General features: G+C 39.3%; 3 protein-coding genes and 2 long non-coding RNA genes across 7 annotated transcripts in view; 3 read left to right on the top strand and 2 right to left on the bottom strand.

Moving 5' to 3' along the window:
- LOC117984634 (sodium/potassium-transporting ATPase subunit beta-2-like) overlaps positions 1 to 17,358 on the bottom strand; it is a 176,072-nt gene that overhangs the window by 75,561 nt on the left and 83,153 nt on the right. The gene's annotated exons all lie outside the window — the stretch shown is intronic.
- On the top strand, positions 1,318 to 8,289 carry LOC117989591 (E3 ubiquitin-protein ligase PPP1R11-like). Of its 3 annotated transcripts, none has more exons than XM_069501054.1 (3): positions 1,318 to 1,606; positions 7,853 to 7,973; positions 8,119 to 8,289. In XM_069501054.1, exons 1-3 carry the CDS (start codon positions 1,526 to 1,528, stop codon positions 8,265 to 8,267), a joined length of 351 nt encoding a protein of 116 aa, XP_069357155.1. In that variant the 5' UTR covers positions 1,318 to 1,525; the 3' UTR covers positions 8,268 to 8,289. The 3 variants fall into 3 exon arrangements, with proteins under 3 accessions (XP_069357155.1, XP_034832885.2, XP_069357146.1); XM_034976994.2 differs by having other exon boundaries at positions 7,850 to 7,973; XM_069501045.1 differs by having other exon boundaries at positions 1,318 to 1,618.
- LOC117996343 (succinate--hydroxymethylglutarate CoA-transferase) lies at positions 1,627 to 6,969 on the top strand. The gene is made up of 3 exons (XM_034984400.2): positions 1,627 to 2,057; positions 3,730 to 3,907; positions 4,299 to 6,969. The coding sequence occupies exons 1-3, from the start codon at positions 1,733 to 1,735 to the stop codon at positions 5,077 to 5,079; spliced, it is 1,284 nt and encodes a 427-aa protein (XP_034840291.1). The 5' UTR covers positions 1,627 to 1,732; the 3' UTR covers positions 5,080 to 6,969.
- On the top strand, positions 9,078 to 13,642 carry LOC138402823 (uncharacterized). Its single transcript, XR_011237167.1, has 2 exons — positions 9,078 to 9,215; positions 9,763 to 13,642. It is a non-coding gene; the product is annotated as an uncharacterized lncRNA (long non-coding RNA).
- LOC138402824 (uncharacterized) lies at positions 12,623 to 17,311 on the bottom strand. Its single transcript, XR_011237168.1, has 2 exons — positions 16,826 to 17,311; positions 12,623 to 15,724 (listed from the first exon to the last, which is right to left on the bottom strand). It is a non-coding gene; the product is annotated as an uncharacterized lncRNA (long non-coding RNA).

The following is a 17,358-nucleotide window of genomic DNA, read 5'->3' as shown; positions in this document are numbered from 1 at the left end:
TTGGAAATTCATGCAGGACATTTTCTAAACCTGAAAAGTAAAAATATGAGTATCTTAGTATGGTCACAAGTTCATAACATGTTCACTAAATCTGACTCAATTAATCTAATCACATCTAATCTGAGGTCGGGGGTTCAATCTAGGGCATGCACCTCTAACTTTTCGGAGTTGTGTGTTTTAACTAATTAAATATCACTTGCATTAACGGTGAAGGAAAACATCGTGAGGAAACCTGCATGCCTGAAAGTTCTCCATAATGTTATCAAAGGGTGTGAAGTCTACCAATCCGCACGTGGCCAGTGTGGTAGACTATGCCTAAACCCCTTCTCACTCTAAGAAGTGACCCGTGCTCTGTAGTGAGCCAGCGATGTGTTGATCATGATAGGAATTTGGTCTAGAAAAACTAAAGAAATACCTACTTCTTTATGCAAATAAACTTGTAAATAGGTGCTTTCGAATCGTCAAGAGAATCTATCACTGGATCGGAACGCCCAATACTTAAAGAAAAACCTATGCGTGAACCATATTGTCATCAAGTTCAAGGAATTTAATAAAAATTGCATTCAAGGATTAAAGTAGATATGACCGGTATTACAATGGAATTTACAAACCTGCAGTGAACCTGAACAGCCTGGAATACAGCCCCTCTTGTAAGAAATGTTCACTAAACTTAACTAGTACCTAACTACAACTATACTGGAGTCCTGTCTCGTAAATAAACACTGGAGTTCTGTCTCAAAACACTGGAGTCCTGTCTCAAAACACTGGAAGTCTCTGTTTCAAACATGGGTACGGAAAACTTAAAATTTCTTTGGTCTCAAAACACTAGAATCTCTGACAGCTTACTTAGCGTGGGTTAGGTTCACTGGTTTGCTAAACGTAGCGTGAAATCACTAAAAACTGGCTTTAAATAGTTACAAAAGGTATTGAAAATAGCAAAATCAGAAAACATTACGACCGCCAGCACAGACCAGGTTGTTTGCCCAATTTCTACCATATCAATAGCAAAAAATTGTCTGACAATTTTATTTTGAAGAATATTTATTAAATCAATGATACATACCAAAGGTAAAACCAAATAAAATATTGGTAAATAGAAATTAATTGTTAGAGAATATTTTTTTCTTTAAAATACAAATATGTTAATGTAAACTAAACTACCAATTTGGTAGAAAAATTAAACATGGGATGCCTTGACCACAGAATAATATATCGAATTTGTCCAGTCACAGTAGCGCGGTCTGCTATTGACTTTTGGTACTAAATGAATTGAAGTACCATGCTATTTGTTCTAAGATTGATGACCCTGCATGCGATTCTCGAAGGAATTTGCATGTAATTTTTTGTTGTTTGCTAATGTTTGCTAATTTAAACAAGTGTGTGTTGATAACAGATAGCTGAATAACCGACGTCACAATTTATATAGGCATTCGGTATTTTCCTTACATGAGCGTATAATTTTTTTATTTAAATTTTGTGAACATAATGTGAATACAAGAGTTCCAATTTTATTTGGTGTGATTTAATGGGCGAGCGGCAGCGTTTACGTACTGAAGAGATGGCTACAACGAGCACAGCGGTGACTGTTCCCCCTCAAATCCAAGAGGTAAGTAGCGGGGTACCTTATCAAACCGGGTATTTAAATAAGTATAAGCATAGAAACACTGTTTCGTCACGATAACCTAACAGTCGAATTGCTTCTTTTATCGTCAGATATCGTGTAAAATTCGTCATGGGGATCGTCGATCGTGTTTCAATACGTCTTCTAAACGTATTTATATCACCGAAATCCGTTCTAAGTTCGCGATATTCGACAAAAAGTGATGGTTTGCTCAGCGACATAAATGTGTTGGATCTTACGCGAGTGATTGCTGGACCCGTGTGTACTATGACCTTAGGGGATTTAGGGGCCAATGTCATCAAAGTTGAGAGCCACGGAGGGGATGATACAAGGAGGTGGGGGCCTCCGTTCTTCAAGGACTCCAAAGAGGCCTATTATAATTTATGTGTGAACAGGAGTAAGAAGAGTATCTGTATTGACTTCAAAAGTTTAGAAGGTAAGCATTTGATTCTTTTCCTAATCTTATCAATTCTTGTTTGCATCAAGAATCAATCTAATGTCAACTTAAAACTACAGCCAGGAGAGTTCTATGTGCAATGCACCCTGATCTGAAAAGAAGACCAAAACAAACTACATCGGTTCTTTTTGATATCACCACTTTACAATTTCATTAGAAACTAGTTAAACAGTGTGGCTAATTCCATTTTACAAAATCTCTAAACTAAACTAAAATAACACGTCTAAATCTATTGCTATTCCTTTCATAATGTTGCTTGCGGAAAAGGATGGCACTAGATTTAGATCTGTTAATTTAATTTAGTTTAGAGATTGTCTACAAGAGAATTGGCCCCAATGTCTTAAATTCATTTTAATTCATATTTCAAAATGTGTAGGAAAATGTGTGGGAATAGGCTACTTGACTCATATCTAATTTCGTCCAATAAATCATTATTTATTATAGTATTTTGCTTAAGACAACGAAATATATCAATAACAATTATTAAAAACGCAGGATGGATATATAAATTCAATTTTAAAAAATACAGTTTTTATTTTTATTTGAAACGCAGAAAACGCTGTCAGCCATGAATGGACGTCCATTAAATATGTAAACAAAGAAATGTCATCCCTATGTCACGCGGGGACTAACGTAGTATCCATATATATAAAATTTAGAGTCCTGACTAACTTATATATCAACGCACAGCCTAAACATCTAAACAGCTGGTCCTAGATACATGAAATTTGGTGGGTGTGTTCTTTGTAGGTAAAGAGAAGGTATCCACTAGGAAAGGATTTTTTGAAATTCCACCCCTGAGTGGGTTAAATGGAGGTTTGAAATTTATGAAGTCCACGCGGGCGAAGTCACGTGCATAAGCTAGTTTTTATATATTTCTAAAAACTCATAGTAAACGTAAAAAAATATCGTTTTCTCTTTATAAATTGAATAAGTTATTAAGTAAGACTTACAACAAAGTGATCTTTGCAAAAATAAATTTGGGTTGAAGTCGTTAGTCATATAGGATCCCTTTAAGCAAGTCTTCGCGTGTTACGTATATTTATTTCACTGGGCACTCTAATCCACAACTTTCCTGTGGTCTTTATCGATGCGTTTTTTACATTCTCGGATGATACAATAACGAAAATTACTATATTTTTCATGTACACTAGTATAGAAGTCATGTTTATTAAACTTTGGGAGGTTATGCTGTTGTTTACAAATGCATGACGTCAGAGCACAGATAATCTATCGGCCAAACATGGCCGACAGTGTTTTCACCTGTCTAAGAAAAATATATTTTTAAATGAAAGTTTTACGGTTTTTAGGGCGCAAAAAAATATAGTGTTAATTTTTTTGATATAATAGCACAAATATTAACCATTTAAGACCAACTTTAAAAAAGTGTCAAGTAGCCTATTATAGAAACAGAATGACTGACATGACAAACATACAGCTTTAAAAATTTGCATATAGGTTTTGTTTATAATTGTATATTATCTCTACTAAGAAAAATATTCTTTGATATTCCACCTGAGCAAAGCTAGAGGCCATCAGCTAGTCCTTTTCACTGTACATAGCAGGATTTTTCCACCACTGCCACTTCAGAGTCACAACCCGTTGAGCTATGTTGGACTCTAGTTCAAAATGTAACTTAAAATAATTTCAGGGAAGAATATAATTTATGACTTGGCAAGGAAGTGTGATGTGATCGTAGAGAACTATCTGCCGGGGAAGCTGGACCAGCTGGACGTGGGCTACGACAAGCTGAAGCAGATCAACAAAAGGATCATATATTGTGCCATCACTGGCTTTGGACCCATAGGGCCGTATCGCAGAAAACCAGGGTAAGGAGTATTACAGGAAGTAGTTTTTAGGGTGCAAAGGGATCCTATTACTGAGCCGCCGCTGTCTGTCTGTCCGTCCGTCTATCCATTTGGTGGCTGTATGGCTTAAAAATAAATAAAAAGTGTATAGTGACACTTTCTGACCAATAGAATTGTTCACATATGGAATAAATTGCCTAAGGATGTGGTTATGTCAAGTTCTGTTTACCAGTTCAAGAATAGGTTGGACAAACATTTGGAAAACTCGTAGCACTTCTGATATAGACGCATCAGCGAAAGCTGCTTAGTCTATTAAAAAAATATCTTTTACAATGGTATGTAACCCTTCGTGTGCGAGTTCGACACTCGCACTTGGCCGGTTTTTTATTTATTTAAATATGTTACTTTTTAGATACGATGTCATCGCCGCAGCTATGGGCGGTTTGCTAAATTCAACGGGCGAGAGAAACGGAGGCCCAGTCAAACCCGCAGTGGCTGTCACAGATATAACCACCGGGCTACATGCCTTCGGCGCAATAATGACTGCACTGTACTACAGAACTAAAACTGGGAAAGGGCAGAAAATAGACTGCAACCTGCTTTCCACCCAAATATCCAGTATGACCAATATCGCAAACAATTACCTAAATTGTGGCATTGAAGGAGAGAAGTGGGGCATGGCCCACTCTAACATAGTCCCATATCAAGGGTTCAAAACCAAAGATGGACACATGGTACTCGGAACAGGCTCTGAACCACAATTCGCTGATTTCTGCAAACTAATAAACAAAGAGGAACTAATAACAGACGAGCGATTCAAAGATAACGAAGCCAGAATCAAAAATCGTGAAGAAATTACTAGAATTTTAAGTGAAGTTATAATAACGAAGACGAAAAAAGAATGGATGGAGATATTCAAAAACGCAACCTTTCCTAATGGGCCTGTTAATAGTATGAAAGAGGTTTTTGAGGATGAACATGTTAAGGAGATAGGTTTGGTTAAGGAACTGCCACATCCTCTCATAGGTACAGTGAAGGTGGTTGCTCCTCCTACAGTGTACTCTGAGGGAGGGAACAAGGCGAGAATGGCGCCACCGCTATTGGGGCAACATACAAAGGATATTTTGTCCAATTTCTTAGGTTATCATGATGCTAAAATTGACGGCCTTTTTAAAAGTAAAGTGGTGAAATAAACTTTTATTTGTAACTAGCTGCCCTGACGAACTTCGTACCGCCTAACAGTCGAATCAATTTTTTTAATTTTTCTCTCCGTAAGAACCATCCACGTACTTCAAAAATATTATGAAAAAAAAAATTAGCGAAATCGGTTCAGCTGTTCTCGAGATTTGCGATGAGGAACACATTCAGCGATTCATTTTTATATATAAAGATCATTCCTTTATCATCATCATCATCATCAACTGATAGACGTCCACTGCTGGACATAGGTCTCTTGTAGGGACTTGCACACGCCACGGTCTTGCTCCGCCTGAATCCAGCGGCTCCCTGCGACTCGTCTCATGTCCGTCCACCTAGTAGGGGGTCTTCTGACGCTGCGTCTTCCGGTGCGAGATCGTCATTCCAGCACCTCGGGACCCCAACGTCTATCCGTTTTACGAACTATGCCCAGCCGATTGCCACTTCAGCTTCGCAACCCGTTGAGTTTTTTTTATTTTATATTTTTATTTTTTATTCAGATACAAGTTAGCCCTTGACTGCAATCTCACCTGATGGTAAGTGACGATGCAGTCTAAGATGGGAGCGGGCTAACCTGGAAGGAGTACGGCAGTTTTTAATAAACCCATACACCTTAGGTTTCTACACGGCATCGGACCGGAACGCTAAATCGCTTGGCGGCACGCCTTTTGCCGGTAGGGCCTAGCCACGGCCGAGGCCTCCCACCAGACCAGACCAGAAATTTAGAAATTATAAAATTCAAAATCCCTGCCAGGAATCGAACCCGGGACCTCCCACTAATAAGACCACAGCGCTTACCACTGCGCCAGGGAGGTCGTCTAAAAGTTATGTTGGTTACTTCTTCATACTGTACTTTCTTTTGTTTATACTGTAACAGATTTATTATGTACAAAATGCAGAAACTTCAACTTCAACCCTTCTATAAATATACCTCGATAAATTTAGCTTCAGATCCTTAGATCTTCTGTGTTAGTTATAATAATAACGTGTAGGTATCTCTCGTCTGTTATTAACTCACTAGGCGATGTCCACTTCGTCCGCGTGGATTTACGGTTTAAAAGTACCATGGGAACTTTCCACGATAAAAAGTGACCTATGTCCTTCCCCAGATGCAAGCTATTTTTCAATACCGTTTCTTAGCTGATGCCTATGTCCTAGAAAGAACCTACCTTTCAAATTTCAAGTTTGTAGGCTTTATAGGTAGTTTCTGAGATTTCGTGATTAGTCAGTGAGGAGGTATTTATGGTAGAAGATAAATCTGAAGCCTTAGATATAACAATACAAGATTTAACATCATCAACGTTGATAGAAATTGTGCCTTGAAACAATTTAGTATCAAAGTAAAATGGACTTCAACCGCCTTGTTTTAAAGCTCAAGTTATTCTGTGATAAAAACTCAGTACCTACAAATGGTACTGAATTTTTGACTTTATACCAAGGATCTTTAGATTCATTTTACACTGACATTATTGTTTGGATGCTCGAACTCTATCAAGATTTAGATGCAAAATCTTATAGTAACCATACTGATAACATGTTACAATATGTATGTGTGACAGTAAAAGTTTTCAATAAAATAAATGATAAGAATCATAATGTTGGTGTTTTTTTGTTATGTATATTTTACAAGCTAACTGAATAGAATGATTAGAAGACCTCATGTACCTACCTATGCATCTGTGCATAATGTTCAAAGTACAATATTTATCTTATTGTGGATTCAATTTTGTCACATAAAAATGTAATGATATAATTATTATATATAATTACAATTTTAGAAAACTAGTTTTTCTGACAAAGTAGAAAAATAAAATTTATCTAATCTAAAAATACGACCTTGCCCTATACAAATTTAAGATTAAATTATTTTTAGTAAATATTAAGTAAACGGGAGCAAAATAATGTTGAGAATATCTTGCAGAATTTTTAGCATTGTTTACCACTATCAATATCCACTACTTACTTGGACATTTACACTTATCTTTGTTTAAATGACATATTTATCAAAACCAGTTATTTTTCCGCTTGACTATGATCTTATCAATAATGCGCTCTATCTGCCGTACTCAGAGTCGCTATCGTTACTTAAGATACTTAAAACGAGACAGAGTTATGTGGGAGATATAGCTCTGTCTCGTTTTAACTAAACTTAAGTAACGATTAAGCGACTCTGAGTACGGCAGATCGAGATGGAAATGCACTTAGGTACTTACAGTACGCGGCCGAAAGTTATGTACATCGACCTTTAGAAGGAGATAGCAGATTTGTAGAGAGTTGTCCCTGCCGTTGAGACCGACAAAACGTCATATAGGTATGAGTGACATAGACAACGCTCTACAAAGCCGAAATGTCATTCTAAAGGCCGATGTACATTACTTTTGATCGCGTACTGTACGATAATTTGAAAAAGGAGTTCTAGAATTCAGAAAACCAATCGTCGTCGTCAAAGTTATTGAAGTCCCAAATGATCTCAACTCATAGGAATGAGGTCCCACTTCAGGGTGAACTGCCAGTCTTATTTGTTGGTTGCGTTGGTAGATCAGTCAGTCACTTTTTCCTTTTATATATATTTTTTTTTTTTTTTTTTTAATAGATATAGCGAGCAAGCGAGCAGGCGGGTCACCTGATGTTAAGTGATTACCGCCGCCCATGAACATTTGCAGCACCAGAAGAGCCGCCGATGCGTTGCCGGCCTTTTAGGAATTTGTTGGTCCGCCCCTTGAATAACCCCATATTTTGATAATAAACAGTTATGTATTGGCTCAGGAGTCGGTGGGCGGCGGAGTGGCCGTGATAACGCTGCGGCCGACGCGCGCGTCGTCGCGCAAGAAGGTGGTGTGGACCGCCGACACCGTCGACAACGAGCACATGAACAAGAAGAAGTCCAAGTGTTAGTAGCATTCCATTCAACCGCTTTAAGCTATTGGCTCAATGGTCGGTGGGCGGTGGAGTGGCAGTGAGGGTCGGATTGAAATTGTTCTATATCATATCCCTTTATGAAGTGATATTCCAAATTGTCTGGTCTTGTTGTTCAGGTTGCTGTATATACGAGAAGCCTCGTCGCTTCGGCGAATCGGAATCGGAGTCGAGCGACGACGAGTGCGAGCACTGCTTCGGCCACGTCGAGCATCGGCGCAAGAAGCAACAGACACAGACCACCACCGAAGCGCAGGTACGATCTTAGTCGTTGTTCAGGTTGCTGTATATACGAGAAGCCTCGTCGCTTCGGCGAATCGGAATCGGAGTCGAGCGACGACGAGTGCGAGCACTGCTTCGGCCACGTCGAGCATCGGCGCAAGAAGCAACAGACACAGACCACCACCGAAGCGCAGGTACGATCTTAGTCGTTGTTCAGGTTGCTGTATATACGAGAAGCCTCGTCGCTTCGGCGAATCGGAATCGGAGTCGAGCGACGACGAGTGCGAGCACTGCTTCGGCCACGTCGAGCATCGGCGCAAGAAGCAACAGACACAGACCACCACCGAAGCGCAGGTACGATCTTAGTCGTTGTTCAGGTTGCTGTATATACGAGAAGCCTCGTCGCTTCGGCGAATCGGAATCGGAGTCGAGCGACGACGAGTGCGAGCATTGCTTCGGCCACGTCGAGCATCGGCGCAAGAAGCAACAGACACAGACCACCACCGAAGCGCAGGTACGATCTTAGTCGTTGTTCAGGTTGCTGTATATACGAGAAGCCTCGTCGCTTCGGCGAATCGGAATCGGAGTCGAGCGACGACGAGTGCGAGCACTGCTTCGGCCACGTCGAGCATCGGCGCAAGAAGCAACAGACACAGACCACCACCGAAGCGCAGGTACGATCTTAGTCGTTGTTCAGGTTGCTGTATATACGAGAAGCCTCGTCGCTTCGGCGAATCGGAATCGGAGTCGAGCGACGACGAGTGCGAGCACTGCTTCGGCCACGTCGAGCATCGGCGCAAGAAGCAACAGACACAGACCACCACCGAAGCGCAGGTACGATCTTAGTCGTTGTTCAGGTTGCTGTATATACGAGAAGCCTCGTCGCTTCGGCGAATCGGAATCGGAGTCGAGCGACGACGAGTGCGAGCATTGCTTCGGCCACGTCGAGCATCGGCGCAAGAAGCAACAGACACAGACCACCACCGAAGCGCAGGTACGATCTTAGTCGTTGTTCAGGTTGCTGTATATACGAGAGGCCTCGTCGCTTCGCCAATGGTGCGCGAATTCCCGCATTCGGTTGTAGTTCTTCGTCGATGAGACGAGGTCCGTGTAGAAGACTGGTCACTTCCCCGCGTACAATCCCATCCAACATCGTCTCCCGCAAGTCCTCATAAAGGGGACACTCCTACAGCTCGCCAAAGCCGCACTCGCACGTCATCCCATGCAGGCGCGCCCGGAAACAGTCTCCATGTATCTCGTGAACCGTAATAGATAGAGAGTTGAAATTTTTACAGAATGTGTATTTCTTTCTATTGCCGCTATAACAAGTAATAAGTTTCAAAATTACCGCCATTAAAATCAAGAAAAATTAGTGTTATTTTATTCTTGTACGGTCATGGTACGGAATCCTTCGTGTGCGAGTTCGACTCGCACATGACCGATTTTTGTGATATTCAGTATCAGTGATCATCAGTACGTCTTCGTTTTTGGTACCGTTCTAGTTACACGCTGTATAAATACGTGTACTATTTCCGTCGCAGGAGGCGGCAGTGCAGACCGCAACTATAACGCTACAATCGACCGAGCCCGCGCCCAGTCCGGCCGAGCCCGCGCCACGTCCGCCCGACAAGCCGCCCGCCGATCACGAGAGCTAAACGCACATGCATTTAACTAAAACGTACCTCCTACCTAATGTAAAGTACAATAATCTTACTGTCACCAAACTTTTCGGCAACTTTGAACATGAAAAAATTATCACGTCATCCATCTAAATCTATCTATATATAGTCTATTTTTTAATCCCAGAGACTAAAATGACAACTAGAAATGTCAAACTTAAGAATAATGATACCTTTAGGGCGATTTCGTAAAACCTGCATCAATCATTATTACAATTTCAATTGTTGTGATTGGCTGAATTAGTGCGATTCTTGTTGCAACAATGCATTGTAGCCAATGGTGAGCGAGCGTCAACCAATCAGAGGTGATTGCGATCGTGACATTGTAGCTGTCATTCTACCGCAATCGAGCAGCAGCTTAGCAAAAATAGTGTTGTCCTCATGGTTCCGGTTCATATTAAATCTCTACATAGTATAAAATGAAGTCGCTTCCCGCGTCTGTATGTATGTATGTATGTATGAACGCGTAGATCTTTTAAACTACGCAACGGATTTTAATGCGGTTTTCACCAATAGATAGAGTGATTCAAGGGGAAGGTTTATAGCTATAGTTTAATTCTCAAAAAATTAGAGATCCCTAGAGAAATTGAAATAATGTGAATTAGGTCGGAAAAATCCTCTCATTTGAGAGTTTCCGAGGCAATGACACCACATTAGTATCTACGTTAAACCCATGCGAAGCCGGGGCGGGTCGCTAGTCGTTAATAAAATAATGTTTCGCGCATTAAACATACGAAATGTGTAATTACGAGATTAAAAAGTAGCACTAATCACATACTATTTGAAAGACCTAAAGAATAATTATTAGTAACAAAAAATTATTCACCTAAGGAATTTTTCAATAATATGTAACACTCATAAATTGAGAATCATCCCATAGGTACTTATTTCATATGAATTGGAATTATTTTCAACACATTTTGTTGTCACATTACACTTCTGACAAGAATACCTACAAATATTTATCGCTAAGTATCGATAGCACCACATCACTATTAAAGAACCGTAAAAAAAGAACAACACACGAAACGTCACTTTGGTCTCCGGGATTAAAAAATGAACTATAGGTCAACTGAATATAAAAAGAAAACTGACTGACTGACTGATATATCAAAGCACAGCTCAAACTACTGAACGGATTGTGCTTAAATTTGGCATGCAGATAGCTATTTACGTAGACATCCACTAAGAAAAGATTTTTGAAAATTTAACCCATAAGGTGGTAAAATAGGGGTTTGAAATTTGTGTAGTCCACAGAAACAAATGACGCCGATCGGTTGCTCTGTTGCGGCGTAATTGAAGGACAAACAAACAACCGCACTTCGCATTTATATTAGTATGATATGATAGTATTAGTATGATAACATTTGATTTACTATGTTATATTATATAACAAGAAATACTTTATTGAAAGATGTTGCTTTTCGAGAACGAATATGACATCTTTTCCTACAATAACAATGTAACATTTGGCAAAGAAAGTTATACCTACTTATTATAATGTTATATAACATGTGAGAGCCATAACACAACTAGTTATTAAGTTAACATAATTATACTTAATAATTGAAAAATATATTTTATTGTCTAATTTTAATGGTTCGTATTAAAATGTTCGAAAAAACTTAATTATTTGTTAAGTCAAAATATTTAATAAAGGATAAAATGTTAACTTACTTTTATTTTGGTAGGTAATCCCATAAGTACAATCGATACAGTTGGAGCGACTCTCGACGACATTGGAGGGTATATTCTGCTTCTAGGAGGAAATTCTCGGCTTGATCCTGAATCGCCTATCTGTCAAATTTTAGGCTAGAAGTGAAAATCTTAGGCTAAGAGAAGACCGAATTATTATTTCCTACATCTATGCGTAAAAACGAAGTTGGTAATATTTGACGCCTGCCAATGTATAGTACGCGACAGTTTATTCCCGTTGACTCACACCCCTGTGAGTAACAGTGTGACTCAACAGGATTTTTTTTCAGTTGAGTAACACTGTGACTCAGTGGGAATTTTATTTTCCCGTTGAGTCATACCTACATATTGCGGGGAGTTCGCGACAGGTTGAGATGCAATAGGGATGGGGATGCCCCGCACACCCGCATTAACCCGGTGCGGGATAGCGCGGGTAACATGCATCATGCATGGCGTCCCCCCGCTTCATATCCTGATTGCTATCTTCACTTGTCGCGTACTATAGGTGAACCCTCGATGTTTTGTTAAAAGTTTCATAACAGTCGTGTAATACACTTCTTCAGCGCGCAAAGTGAAACGACCTCCCTGGCGCAGTGGTGAGCGTCATGGTCTCGAGGTCCCGGGTTCAATTTATGGCAGGGACAATTTGGGAGTTTGGTCTAAGTGGGAGGTTACGGCCGTGGCTAGTTACCACCCTACCGGCAAAGTTGTGCTGCCAAGCGATTTAGCGTTCCAGTACCTAGAGACACCAATAAGGGGTATAAAGTTATATAAAAACTGCCTTTCCAAATTAGTCCGCTTCCATCTTACACTATATCATCACTTACCACCAGGCGAGATAGCAGTCGAGGGCTAACTTGTATATGACCTCAAATCAGATAACCGGAGCTAACATCTTTCGAGTTTATGGCTAACAGACAACAGGCAAAAGTCCGTTACGTTCAATTGCTCGGTGTAACAGATCGGAATTAGTCTGCCTAGTTAATGAGGTATAGATAGACTGTTAAGGGACAGAAATACAAACACATTTTGTAATTAATAAATAAATAACTATAATCGATAACCCTACCCTATAAACAATACTAATAATATATTATATTATGATAGGTATTTTTACAGTGCGACAAAGATTTTTGGCACGCGTGGCCAAAATCGGAACTAAAGCCGCCATCTTGTGAAGTGTCACGCTCTCAGAATAAATACCTGTAGAAGTAGCCCTATTGTGACTCTTACTGTTAGAGCGAGATAGCTAAATGCATTTAGGCTCTTATTAGAACGTGACAAAATGATTTTTTTCTGTCCTTATCACCGTGGCTATTTTTTATGTTTGATAAAATGTATTTATACTTGAGATCTTGACAAACAACGTGTAGCATACTATCATAGGATACATAGGATAGTATCTGTGGTCGTGACTCGCTCTATGGTCTTGAGAGTCGAGAGTACCTACTTACTAAAATGTTCAATTGTTAAAAGTGACCTAATAAAATACAATGTGACAATGACTCTTTTATTTGTTTAAATAGTTACATGTAATTAATTAGTGTAATACAACATGATACATGACGCAGTCGGTAGGATGCAAAATGCATGACAAATTATTGATACCAAGGGTCATATCTAATTTTACTGAGTTTCAAGTTAAAAGAAATTAAATAAATAAAAGAAACTATGACAGAAATGCTAAACAGTTTAATTATAATTTTAAAGAAGGGGACAAGATTATGTTTTTGAAAGATAATGTTTGGTTGCCAGCTGACGTTGTAAGCGCACATAGTTCTCCAAGATCCTTCATAATAAAGGATGATAAAGACAATTATATGAGAAGAAATACATCTCAACTAAAACCGTTTATCAAAAAAAGTGTAATTTTGGAAGAACAAACATAACAAGATTTGTCACCACACAAATTATTGACCAAATTGGAGAACTATGAACGTCCCAAAAGACTCATAAGGCCCCCTAACTATTTGCAGTATTATGATACTTTATCGTAATTAGTAATTAAGAATTTTAGGTTTTAGGATTGTATTTGTAAGGAGAAAGATGTAGCATACTATCATAGGATACATAGGATAGTATCTGTGGTCGGGACTCGCTCTATGGTCTTGAGAGTCGAGAGTACCTACTTACTAAAAAGTTCAATTGTTAAAAGTGACCTAATAAAATACAATATTGTGACAATGACTCTTTTATTTGTTTAAATAGTTACATGTAATTAATTAGTGTAATACAACATGATACACAACGTGAAGTGAGGTTATGTTGTCACAAGTATTTTAAAGAAATAATTTATTTGATTTGTTGTTTTGTTGTTTTTGAAGTTATTGGCCAATGGTGGGTTGCAACTTGCAGTATACTAGGCTACAATAGCCGAAGCGAACTTAAAATAGAAGGAATAACATTTCACAAGTAAGTACCTCTGCTTGAGCGAGAGGGACTGAGGGGGCCACGCTAGTTGCATATCTGTATATATCTGTAATTTGCTGGCAGCCTGTGTTCTACATGTACGCCCCTCCGTCAATGTCATTCAACTGCCAAAAGATCCTTGTCGCACTGTAATGTAGGTACAGTGCGACAAGGCTCTCTTGGCACTTGAATGACATAGACAGGGGGGCGCTGTTGGAGAAAGAAGGCTTAGAATATTGAAACAAGAACAAAGGGGATATTTGACGGCAACGTTAGTTCCGATTTTCACCACGCGCTAAGATAACCTTGTCGCACTGTATAGTACGCGACAGGTTGAGATGGCGAGCGGGGAGGGCACGTCCCGCCCATACATATCGTTCCTCATATTCTGATTGTCATCTCAACCTGTCGCGGACACACACATGTAGATAATAATTGTATTAACCTAAGGCAACTAACAAAACTAATATTATTATCTAAATAATGAATAACTCAAAAATAATACAGGTTACGCCAAACTTCAATTCTGAATTTCAAAACAGAATTGAAAATAGTTATAGAAGTGTTAAACTACCTTAAGTTTTAAAACAAGACGATTAGGGCCCATTTTGCTTTAACACTGAAGTGTTTCAACGATAAAATTCTATCAACGTTTGGTGCAATTTCAATTCAATTCCATTTCTATTATTTATCATTAATTGGGTAGATATTTATTTAACTCCAATTTTTTAATACTTTATTATAAACTAGAATAAAAATAATGACGTATACCGAAAAAACTAATTAAATCGATTAAATAACAAAAAAGTTATAAGCATTTAAATATTTCTGATTAGACAGAGATAGCGATATAGCATTTTGACGTCACACCTACTTATGCCATAGTAGTTTCGTGCGGTTTCATACAAATTTTCGTTTTGCGAGAAAGGGATACAAGACCCTCCCACTCCAAAATTAAAATGCCTGTAACTTTGTAAATCTTTTTGGATTTTAATTTTTTCAGAAGTAATAATATTTATCAAATTCAAAAGTAGGAAAATACCCAATTTAGACCGAATAAAAAGTTTGGTGCAACCTTTACAAGGCGTTAAAAACTTTAAAAAACTTTCAGTCTTAAATCCAGTCAAAGGCCCACTTTTTTAATATTAGCCATGTTAATTATGACCAATATTCCCCTTTCCCCTCCAACTAAGCGTCAAGCTTGTGCTAGGAGTAGGTGCGACAATAGTGCAAGGGTGGGATTTGAACGTCCGACCTTTCGGAATTCAGTCCGCTCCTTAATCGTTGAGCTACTGAGGCTGAACTTGCTGACTTTTATAACAAAAGTAGGCATGTACCAATGATTTTAAGCTTATTTCGTGGTTTAACGACATATTGGTACTGATTCTGAGCACAACCTATTATGACGTAGCCATCCGCTAAGAAAGGATTTTGGAAAATTCAACCCCTAAAAGTGTGAAATAGGGGTTGTAAATTTGTGTAGTCCACGCGGACGAAGTCGCGAGCATAAGCTAATATTTTTATATGAATAATACATAGAATAAACTGCGTCCCTTTGAGTCCATTCAAATCCTAGTGAGGCAATTTTATGATTACCAGAACAAAATCGAAGCAGGGACTTTAGGCTTTAAAGCAGTCTACAATAATCTCATTTCTTTTCCAAATATCATCTATAATACTCCATTTCTTCAACTACAGGCTCCATTATCTTCTTAATTTCCTGGAATTAAAATCTAATTATATTTTTGCTAAAGCATGCGATTTTATTAATCACAAGTATGATCATGATTAGTTGTCATCAAAAGTGGTGAACAATCATGAATTAATGGTGACATAAATAAATTTATTGATTAGGACCATGATGATTGATCATGATTACAATGAGTAAAATTAGTGGCGGATCATGACTACTTCGAATCATCACTGTGATCAACAACCGGTCATGTGCGAGTCGGACTCGCACACCAAGAGTTCCGTGACCTCAAACCAATATAATATGTTCGCTCCATCAACACTGAGAGTTAATGACGGACAGCGTCATCTATCGTGCGACTTAGTAAATATTTATAAACATAATTCTATGCCAACGAGAAGTACCCTATAAGTTATGATTCCCGGTTCTTGACTGACACGACAGACAGACGGACAACAAGTGATCCTATAAAGATTCCTTTTTCCTTTTGAGGAATTTTAGGGTTCCACCCTAAAAATGTGACTTATCCTAATTATTGTGACCTAAAAAAGGCCCATGATCATGATTACTGTGATCTGAAAGGGTCATCGATTATATCTCCCTAAGAGCAAGAACATTTGAGATGGTAATCAGAGTAGCGGGGGGTCGCCCCGCACACCCGCACGTAACCCGCGCTCGCCTACACCGGGTTAACGCGGGGGCTGTGCGATTGTGCTCCCCGATTGCGGCCTGTCACGTACTATACTCGTGTCGCGATTGGTATTAGTCATGTTGTGTAATATCTACGAATTGTCAGTTTAAACGTAGCATGTTCATATTAGCTGTAACATAAAAATGCAACTCCTCAATATATCGAAGTAGGTTGCCTGCACATCGGATTGAAAGAGAGGTGATGCAAAATTATGTGGGTTAAGTAGTTAGGCAATACGATTAAGACAATAGTATGTAAGATTTCTTTATTGGTATTGTTAGCCCATAAGTTGAGTAGATCATAAGCCGGCTCTCAATAAACATCCTTCACCGTTGCCGCATTTAATTATTACCATACGGCCACAACATATCTCAGTTGGACGTGTAGTTGTTATGGTCATAGCTGCTGTGATTGTAGAAGTAAACACTCATAAGTACCTGTTAAGCGGCTTTTCTTTATAAACAACAGCCTTCCTCGGCCTCCGCGTGCGTCCCTCGCTGACCGCGTCACTGTTGCTGCTGTCGCTCCCGTTGTCATTGTGACTGTTGAGGCGTCTCCTGAGCGAGCTACTATTGCGACTGTCGCTAACGTAGCTACACGTGTCGCGATTGGTATTAGTCATGTTAGACGTGTAGTTGTTATGGTCATAGTTGGTGTGATTGTAGAAGTAAACACTCATATGTACCTGTTAAGCGGCTTTTCTTTATAAACAACAGCCTTCCTCGGCCTCCGCGTGCGTCCCTCGCTGACCGCGTCACTGTTGCTGCTGTCGCTCCCGTTGCCATTGTGACTGTTGAGGCGTCTCCTGAGCGAGCTACTATTGCGACTGTCGCTAACGTAGCTACACGTGTCGCGATTGGTATTAGTCATGTTAGACGTGTAGTTGTTATGGTCATAGTTGGTGTGATTGTAGAAGTAAACACTCATAAGTACCTGTTAAGCGGCTTTTCTTTATAAACAACAGCCTTCC

Source organism: Maniola hyperantus, chromosome 1 (genome assembly GCF_902806685.2).
Source record: "Maniola hyperantus chromosome 1, iAphHyp1.2, whole genome shotgun sequence".
In the NCBI taxonomy this organism is placed as follows: domain Eukaryota; kingdom Metazoa; phylum Arthropoda; class Insecta; order Lepidoptera; family Nymphalidae; genus Maniola; species Maniola hyperantus.
This window is presented reverse-complemented; position numbering and strand designations above follow the sequence as displayed.